This window comes from Myotis brandtii, unplaced genomic scaffold (genome assembly GCF_000412655.1).
Source record: "Myotis brandtii unplaced genomic scaffold, ASM41265v1 scaffold103, whole genome shotgun sequence".
In the NCBI taxonomy this organism is placed as follows: domain Eukaryota; kingdom Metazoa; phylum Chordata; class Mammalia; order Chiroptera; family Vespertilionidae; genus Myotis; species Myotis brandtii.
The window spans coordinates 5433431-5443347 of NW_005353460.1; the positions used below are offsets into that span (position 1 = coordinate 5433431).

Below are 9917 nucleotides of genomic sequence, written 5' to 3' on the forward strand. Positions count from 1 at the left end.
GGAAAAGTAGCCGAGGGCAGCAACACATCCACGGATGCACATTGTCGCACCTCCGGGCAGAGTAAGCGCTTTGGGGCAAAGCAGCCTGGCCTGTTGTCAAGGGAGACATGGCCCTGAAGGTTCGAAGAGGGTTCCAGCTTTGGGCAACAAGAGGAGATCCGTGCAGGACAGAGGAACTGCAGTCTCCAAGGGGAAATCATAGAAAGAAGGTCATAAGTTGTGAAAATGAGCAGCCTTCTAACATCCTCTTCACCTGCAAAATTCCACCCTTGGAGGCTGAAGGAGTGGGGAGGGGTCAGCCTTATTGTTTCTCCGGCAGGATGGATGCTCCTGCCACCCAGAGGGACCCAGTGAGAATGTGTAGCTGCCCCTCAAGACGCCTGCTAAGCATGCGCCTTCACAGGCCTGTGCTCCAAACTTACACCCTCAAGAGGGTTCTACTTTTTCACAGGGAGGTTTACAGGTGGTTTGATGGGGAAAATCCTATGTTGGTCTGTCCCACACATTATAGGATCTCTACCCCCAGGCCCTACATGACAATAGCTCTTTTAGACTTTTCCAAACACCAACTAGAAATATGTGTAAGTGTGTGTGTGTAGGGATACATCTAGCATAAATTGTAAGTGTGTGTGTGTGTGTATGCGTGCATTTGTGTAAAAGTCATGTAATAACATCTCCAGAATGGCTGGTACTACTGGAGGGTTCAGATGATAGTTCCAGTCAAAAGGGGGATGGGCAAGGGGCCATGCTCAGTTGGTGTGCTCCTGTTCTTACTGCCCAGCCCCTCACCACACGCAAGAGGCACACCCTAGGCCTTGGGAAAGGTTGGGTGGAGTGGGGACATCCCAATAAATGCTCGCTGGGCCTTCAGATGGTGCCTCCATGTTACTCAAAGTCGACATCTTCCTTCTCCCACCGCTTGCACCTCCCTCCACCCGACTTTGCCCTGATGAATATGGTGAAATGCGTTCAATAGTGTTGGTGAGGGTGTGAAGAAAAGGAGACCCTGGTGGATTGTGAGTGGAAATGTAAAACGATGCAGTCACAATGGCAGTTCCTTAAAAAAATTAAAATTAGAATTACAGCAAAACCCAGCCATTTCACCTCTAAGTATATACTCAAAAGAATTGAAATCAGGGACTCAAAGACATATTTGTACATTCATATTCACAGCAGCATTATTCACAAAAGCCAAAAGGTGGAAGCAACCCAACCCAGGTGCCCACTGACAAATGAATGGACAAATAAAATATTGCATATACATACACAAAGCAAAGAAACTCTGACATGCTACAACATGGATGAAACTTGAAGACATTATGCTAAGTGAAATGTGCCAATTGTAAAACGAGAAATACTGTATTAATCCACCTATAAGAGATACAAGAATAGTCAAATTAATAGACACAAAGTGAAAAAGTAATTACCAGTGCAGGGGGGAGAAGCATGAAGAGTTGTTGTTTAATGGATGCAGTTCCAGTTTCGCAACATGAAGGAGTTCTATGGATGAAGGGTGGTGATGATTGCACTATATTATGAATGTTTTAATACTACTGAATTTTATACTTAAAAATAGTTAAGATGATAAATTTATGCTAGATGTATTTTACCATCACTAAAACTGTTTTTTGGTTAATCCTCACCTGAGGATATTTTTTCCATTGCTTTTTAGAGAGAGTGGAAGGGAGGGGAGGAGGGAAAAAGAGAGAGAGAGAAACATTGATGTGAGAGAGACACATCGATTGGTTGCCTCCTGCACCCGCCCCAACTGGGGCCAGGTGTGAACCTGTAACCCAGGTACATGCCCTTGACCGGAAATAAAATTCTTGACCTTTGGGTGTGCTCTAACCACTGGGAAACATCATTCAGGGCCATTAAACCTTTTTTAAAATTAAATATTGAATTGGTTTGATAGTAAAAAAAATATCAAGTAACAACCAATCCAATGTAAAGATAGAAAGATAAAACAATAGGTACTTCCATCACAAATATGAGAGGGAGTAAAAATACTTTAAAACAGAGTAATTCAAATTCAATACCTCTGCATGGTGTGCCACATACTGCCTTATGCTCCAGCGTGAGACAGACAAGGAAGCATTTACATGGGGTAATAGAAACCATGGTGAATCAGCGCAATAAAGATTATGAAATCTTTAAAAGTATACTTCAAGACTATGTAACATCATGAAGGAATGTTGCTAATATGGTGTTTTGAGAAACCAGAAAAATACAAAATTGCAAGGTAAAATTGAAGTGTAAAAAATTATATGTGGCCCGGCCAGCGTGGTTCAGTGGTTGAGCATCAACTTATGAGCCAGGAGGTCATGGTTTGATTCCCAGTCAGGGCATATGCTTGGCTTGTGGCCTCAGTCCCCAGCAGGGGACGTGCAGGAGGCAGGGGATCAATGATTCCCTCTTATTCTCTCTCTCTCTCTCTCTCTCTCTCTCTCTCTCCCTCTCTCTCCCTCTCCCCCCTTCCTCTCTGAAATCAATAAAAATATTTTTTTTAAAAAGAAAAAGTATAGATGCATATAGACAAGGACTAGAAGGGAAAAGGCAAAAATAAAAGTAGTTCATTTGTTAGGGCAGATTTCTTTTTTCTGCTTTAAAATATGTCTTTTTAATTGTTCGGATACTATTTATACAACAAACAAGAAGATAATAAATTTGAGTGGACTAAAACAGAGTTTCCAAAGGGTTCCCTCTCAGAAAAGGAATTGCTCCAAAAGGTACAGATCACAATTTCTGACAGAAGAAATAACTTTATTTTCAGTCTCAGCTACAATGAACAAAGGGAAACTGTTGATGAGAAAAGAGAACGAAGGTTGCGTTAGGTTTGCCTGGCCACCCCACCCCATGTTCTCCTATTTTGATTGCTCTAGTTCCTTCCCCAGGTGACACCTAGTCCTGGAGATCTTTGTGTTTGTGTTTCCCTAAAAAGCTGGGACTGCTGGGGGCAGCCTATTTCTGTCACCTTTGCGATGCCTAGCACAGTGCTGGGTTACCACTCTAGTTTCTGGCCGGATAAATGCTAATTAAATACAGCCTGCTGAGATCGACTCCGACTACCTGCCATTACATTGTGCTAACTACTGTATGAAATCATGCTGGTGTGTGAGCTACATCACAGACACATGCACCAGAAAGCAAGCCCACAGAGTTCACGAGCATTGCACACGTCAGCAAGGGCCACGCTCCAGAGTTTCATGTCTGGCATGTGTCATTCTGCTGATCAGCAGCATGAACTGGAGGGACCGCAGAACCCCTCTGTAGTGTGGCTTGATGCTGATGATGTGGTTCGCTGTGTAATGGCTCATCATGGCCCAAAGCTGAACATGTCCAGACGAGAGAGGCCTGGGGGTGCTGCCAGCTCTGGGCTCCAGCGTTGTGCTACAGAGGAGGGCACCCAGGCTCCTCCTTTTCAATCACGTCCTCTCTTCCCGTCTAGTCATCAGCTTCAGTAGATGGGGCACTTAGGTGGGAAGCTTTCTGTCCCTTTCTTTGTGGTAGGGAACACACAACACATACAGCATCTGCAAATTTCAAAAGATCGAATCCTTAAGATTTCCCCGTGTTCCCCAGCAGCGGCTGGAGAAATAGCCCTGCAGTTCCAAACACGCAGACAATGATAAAGATCCAAAGAAATACTCTGTCCACCACCATGGCCACATATTTCCAGTCATCTTCTACCTGAAAGCCAAACAAAACAAAACAAAAAAATCAAATCAATTTTTAAAAATCAAAACCATAGGAAATGTGCTCCGTTTCACAAATAAGCTTCTTCCTTTTCAAAGAAAATGCTCCTGGCAAATTCTAAAGCAAATATTGGTATTATTTTGGTTAACTCTACAGAGCACGCAGAAGAGCTTTTGTTTTGCCTGAAGAGGGTGGATCCTCACACCCCGTTAGTGCTTTGGGCAGCTGGCTACAGAGCAGGCAGATCTCAATAAGCCAGGATTCCGTGGGCCAAAGGACCGTTCTGGACTGCAAGGAGCACTCCCGAGAAATAGCTGCTCAGAAAGTGCGGTTCTCGTCATTGGCACCAGTGGATACCTGTCCCCTTGGCAAGTCTTGGGAAACGGGTTTGAGGCAGGGAGGGTAGGACATGCAGCATGAAGGAGGACCCCCTTATCAGGAGCAGGCAGCCCTCTAGACCTCCAGATCATGCTGGTGATGGAGAGTTCACTGCCTTTCTCACAGCCTTCCAGTTTTTGACCTCCTAACTCAGTGATGGCGAACCTTTTGAGCTCGGCGTGTCAGCATTTTGAAAAACCCTAACTTAACTCTGGTGCCGTGTCACGTATAGAAATTTTTTTATATTTGCAACCATAGTAAAACAGAGACTTATATTTTTGATATTTATTTTATATATTTAAATGCCATTTAACAAAGAAAATCAACCAAAAAAATAAGTTCACGTGTCACCTCTGACACGCGTATCATAGGTTCGCCATCACTGTCCTAACTTCTGCCAAAATCTCCCTTTGTGTCTTGAGAGCCCTCCCTGGTGGTGATTAAGTCAACAGCAACTCTCCCCTAGATTTTATGAAGGTGTCACCATAGAGGGGAGTTCTGGGCTCACTTGTCCTGTGATGCATCCCAACCCCACCTGAGTGACACGCAGTCACAGTATCTTCCCCTGCACCCCCAGGGCAGACTTTAGATCTTGAGCTATCCTTTCGCTAGGAGATATGATGCTGGTAACTGCAATATGAGGTCAAAATCAGGCACCCAGCATGAGTTTTCAGATGCCCTCAACTAGTCACCCTTATGGTATGGAAAGTGGGTGTGATTTTCTTGATCTCTTTCTTTGGAGGATGGAGGATGCCCATGGTACTATAGTTAAACTCTAGGCACCGGGAGCAGAATACGTTGATGCTAAAGATATCCCTGGGGCTCATTCAATCAGCACCTAAATCCTTCTGAAGTAGAATAAGCAGGATTGAGCTGTGGAGGATTCACCCCCACTTTCCTCCCACCGCCCTCAGATTGCAAGCTACTCTATAGTCATTTCTCTTTCCCCTCCGTGGGCAGTGTTCCCCTCTCCACCTCTTGTCTGACACTTTCTTGTGCAAGAGCTTCATTAGTTTCATTAACCAAGGTGGCCCTGAATGTTTATTTTAACCGGATTTCACTTGAGTTAACATTGCTGGAGGTGGAGATTTGCTCTGGGGCTGCCTGACCCCAGGTCAGTCCACCCATAACTGTGTAATAACAGAACTGGGTCTTGAAGTAATGCTGCCTGACCCTCTGGTTCTCTTGTCTGACACTTTCTTGTGCAAGACCTTCATTAGTTTCATTAACCAAGGTGGCCATGAATGTTTCTTTTAACCGGATTTCACTTGAGTTAACATTGCTGGAGGTGGAGATTTGCTCTGGGGCTGCCTGACCCCAGGTCAGTCCACCCATAACTGTGTAATAACAGAACTGGGTCTTGAAGTAATGCTGCCTGACCCTCTGGTAAACAGAGCTAACTCTGAAGATCTGACCATGTCTATAAAGTGTCCCTAGGCCTGCTGCAGGTGGACAGGCTAGAGGAGACATGCATTTACCTCCTTTGTTTCATTTTGGTTCTTCATGTTTTCTGCTATGAATTGAACACTGTTAATCACATCTTCGACTTCAGGTGAGTGCTCCGTATTTCCTGTCATCCACTGTAAAGGCTGATGACTTAATCTTCTCTTGCTGGTGGCAAGCTGATGTGATTTATGGCAGTGGCAGCATTCTTTCAGAAGTTTGGGTTCTCTGCGACTATCAAATTTGACTTTGGTAGGCCTACCGGAAATGCTTTTGGGGTTTTTATCAGAACTTATCGTCCTCGTCTTATCCAGAGGTCTCTTCATCATCAGGATCTGGGGCAACAGCTGGAGGAAAACCATCTTCACCCAGTTGGGCATGGTGTGTGTTGTTGGAGTGCGATAGTGTATGTTCAACACAAATACAGTCACCGCGATGGACAGGGTGACAAAGATCATGGTGAACAGTAGGTATTCACCCACCAGTGGGATCACAAGAGATGTAGATGGGATGGTTTCTGTGATTACCAGCAAAAACACAGTCAGAGAGAGCAGAACTGAAATGCAAAGTGTCACTTTTTCACCACAGTCGGAAGGAAGGTAAAAGACCAACACAGTTAGAAATGAAATAAAGAGACAGGGGATGATCAGGTTAATGGTGTAAAACATTGGCAATCTCCTAATGTAAAAAGAATAGGTTATATCTGTGTATATCTCTTCACAACAGTTGTATTTTATGTCATGCTTATAGCCAGAAGCATCAACAATTTCCCATTCACTGTTTTCCCAAAAATCATTCATATCCACTTTAGATCCAATGATCAGAAGATCAATTTCAGCTTTGTCATATGTCCAGGAACCAAATTTCAGGGAACAATTTTGATGATCAAAAGGAAAAAAAGTGATATCCATAGGACAGGAACTCTTAAAAATAGCTGGTGGAGTCCAGGTTATCATGCCATCGTATTTAAGAAGAGCTTTTGTCTTGCCTTTGACTTGGAAGTCACCAACAGCACTGCAAGATAAATCAGACCATTAGTAATATCCCCTTTGCTATGTATGGGTCAGCATGTACCAAAGGCAACTTTAGAGACTACTGCTGTCGACTCCCGTACTTGTTATAGAGAACAATGTCAGGCTTCCAGATCTTATCTGCAGGAACACGAATAGTCTCAATGCCATCAAATTCCGTTGGGTCCCAGCGCAATTTGTAATCATTCCAGATCTAAAGGAAATAGAAGTCAGCTTTTAAAAAATTTTTTCTTAACAAATTTCTTCCAATGTTAATTCTGTTTGTTCAGCAGTACTTTTGAAAAATGAAGTTCTTAACTGAAGAGTACATTGGGTTCTACCAAAAATTGGGAGATTAAATCAATGAAATAGGGGGATAAGTAGCTGAGCTAATTTTGGAAAATATAAATTATCTAATAAATAGTGATTATTAATTAGCTGGCCATGGTTCTAGGCTCAACTTCCATGTTCCATGTACTATATTCACACTGGAGTACAACTCATTTCTGAGACTGGAAAGGTTGTTCAAGTGTGCGATGATGAGTTTGTTACAAAATCTGAGTAAAAGATTAATACAAGGGAAAAAGCAAAATGGTATAGCCTAAAACCAGCTGATGGGACCCTAACCCACATGCTGTCATGCTCAGCTACTGACTTCTCCAGGATTAGTTGAGCAGGATCAAAGAGAGGGCAGGCACCTGACTCTGGAGCTCAAGCTACAGATGAAAACAGATTTGCGAGCAGAAACGAGAAAGGACAGAGTTTCTGTCTCAGAGAACCTTGTCACTAGGTTCCTGCACCTGTGGAGCTTGCATCAAGCCAGCTATTCACAGAGCTGAACTTCAGGCTTTGGAGAAAGGTGATATTGTATGCTCTCTCACAAGGTGGAGATGGAAAGAGGGGATGCTACTGGATTTTTACCCATCGGGCATTGTTAGGCTGACCCATGAGTAACACAGGTCCAAGAGGACATGTGATGTAGACACATACATGACGTAGCCACAGGTTGGTTTCCATGATCTGGTTTACTTCATCCTGGGAAGAAGAAACAATATTTTTAGCCTCAAATGTATTGTTAATAGAGGTGGATCTTAGAACAAGAATTACTACTAAAAAGAGCCAAATCTGAGTTATTCATGTTAATAGAGGGAAACAAAGAAGATTGAAAAGTCAACTTGTAAAAAGCAGCCAGAAATATGATATTCCACATCTGACCTCAACCCTGTTGACTTTGAAAGAAAATGTGGCTTAAAGACTGTCTTTCAAATGTGATTTAAGACTCACCACTTCTGTGAAGCCTTTCTGATCACCATAGCCTATAAAGGTTTCTGAGCCCATGAAAGGAAAGAAGGGAGAGCAGAGGGAGAGTGGGAAGGAGGGAGGAAAAATACCACAGAAGGTGGTAGGTATCTGAACCTGGTTCATTGTTTTTATGGTCTTCTCAATTTCCTGAAAAACCTCCCTTTCTCAACACTCTACAGCAAGCATGTCAAACTCAAAGACTAACACAGACCAAATAAAGGAGTCATACAGCCCGCGGGCCGCGAGTTTGACATGCTTGCACAAGCTCTGAGTCCTGAGCCCAATTGCCCTTTGAAATGTCAGCCTCAGCTCACCATGGAGTTTTCCAGCTGCAACCTGCCACTCCCTCACAGCACATCACCCAAGCCATTGCTGATTGTTTCAATCATTATCTACATAAATATTTACTGAGTACCTACTATGTGCTCTATAATGCTGGGACTACAGTAGTAAATAAGATGGGGAAAATCCTTGCCTTCGTGTGTCTTAGCTGTTATTGGGGAGATAGAAAATCAATAATAGGTATATAATATAATGTAAGATAGTGATAGGTCCTATGGAGAAAAATGAGGGATGGGGTGATGTGTGTGTGCAGACATGCACATGCATGTGCACACGCAAACATGCACACACACACATCTGTTTTAGACAGGATGAACTAAAAAGGCTTCTAAGCAGGAAGTAGTCTCAGCAGGTACCTAAATGACCTGAAGAGAGTCATGGGGTTATCTGGAAGAAAAGCGTTGCAGGCGGATATCCCAAATATAATGTGTTCAGAAGCAGCTACCAACTCTCAGAGGGAAAGCTATTGAAGACACATCCAGAGCCTTCAGCAGCCTTATAACACAACAGCCTGAGGTTCAGTGATGGTTACTCAGTAGGTTCCCAAAACTTACCAACCTTGCTTCCCAAGGCACATGAACACCCTTCAGAGTAGATGAGTTCAACTGTGGCCACAAAAGCTGTGGCCAGACCTCAGACACCAGCCTGCTCTGGTTCACTGCGCTGCTCTGCAGTTCTCCAGCTCCCCTGAAAAACTAACTGGAGACATTGCCAAGCTTCCTTCTACAAATGGGTTTGTGTCAAGTCATGGTAAACCTCAGGTTCTAAAAGGTCAACAAAAGAAGTTACATTCATGGTTTCCTACTGGTCAGAGAAAGCAAAGAAATGGATTATCCATTGGCCAAGTAGTCCAGGGCTTGACAATTACCCAAACCTAAAGTTTGTGCCTTCTGCTCATTAGAGGGTTACCTTGTGACCTACAGATTTCAGCAGAGGCCATGTCAATAAATGTTTTGGCTGTCAGTCAAAAATGGATAAGCTCTGAAGTCCAGAAAGGTCTTGGGGGTAACTGTCATAAGCATCTTCCAAAGATTGCTTCCTTCTGCACATTAGTACATTGAGTTCAAAGAATTAAAATCAGGTGTTGCCCTAGCCGGCTTGGCTCAGTGGATAGAGCGTCAGCCTGCGGACTGAAGGGTCCCAGGTTCGATTCCAGCCAAGGGCACATGCCTGGGTTGCGGGCTCGATCCCTAGTGGGGGGTGTGCAGGAGGCAGCCGATCAATGATTCTCTCTCATCATTGATATTTCTATTTCTCTCTCCTTCTCCCTTTCTCTCTGAAGTCAATAAAGAAATATATTTAAAAATAAAAATAAATATCATTTAAAAAATTAGGTGTTGATATTGTCCTGACATTATCCCTACTTTCCCACTTACACTTCCACAGGCTGGTGAAGCTCCTTGAGATATGGACTCCTTCAGAGGTGTTACCCAACTTTATGGATCAAGACTTGGTCTGGCAAGTCCTGTTCTATGTCCAATTCCAGACCACACCAGTGGCTATGGGCACTGTCATCAGACAGCCCAGCTGGAGAGGCCAGAGACCCACAATACCACTCCACATTCCTGGGACCATTAACCTGTATCTTTTTCTTGGGGAAATAAATTAGATGATACCCCACCTGCATTAAAGATTTTGAGTTACAATTTCAAATGGATTAACTTCTAGAGCAGCAGAGATTGTGATCAGAAAGGCCAGGTGTGCTACATTTTGCAAGGCCTTTGTCATTTTAGATATGCCAGGCGA

General features: G+C 43.6%; 1 protein-coding gene across 1 annotated transcript in view; it reads right to left on the reverse strand.

Annotated features, from left to right (window-relative positions):
* Positions 1 to 2927: 2927 nt before the first annotated feature.
* The window catches only part of CHRNA6 (cholinergic receptor, nicotinic, alpha 6 (neuronal)), a 13244-nt gene continuing 6254 nt past the window's right edge, over positions 2928 to 9917 (reverse strand). The window contains exons 3-6 of the mRNA XM_005856483.2: positions 7518 to 7562; positions 6632 to 6741; positions 5553 to 6531; positions 2928 to 3690 (exon numbers count right to left, since the gene is read on the reverse strand). Coding sequence (XP_005856545.1) covers positions 3559 to 3690; positions 5553 to 6531; positions 6632 to 6741; positions 7518 to 7562 — 1266 coding nt within the window. The 3' untranslated portion in view covers positions 2928 to 3558. The remainder of the gene's footprint in view (positions 3691 to 5552; positions 6532 to 6631; positions 6742 to 7517; positions 7563 to 9917) is intronic.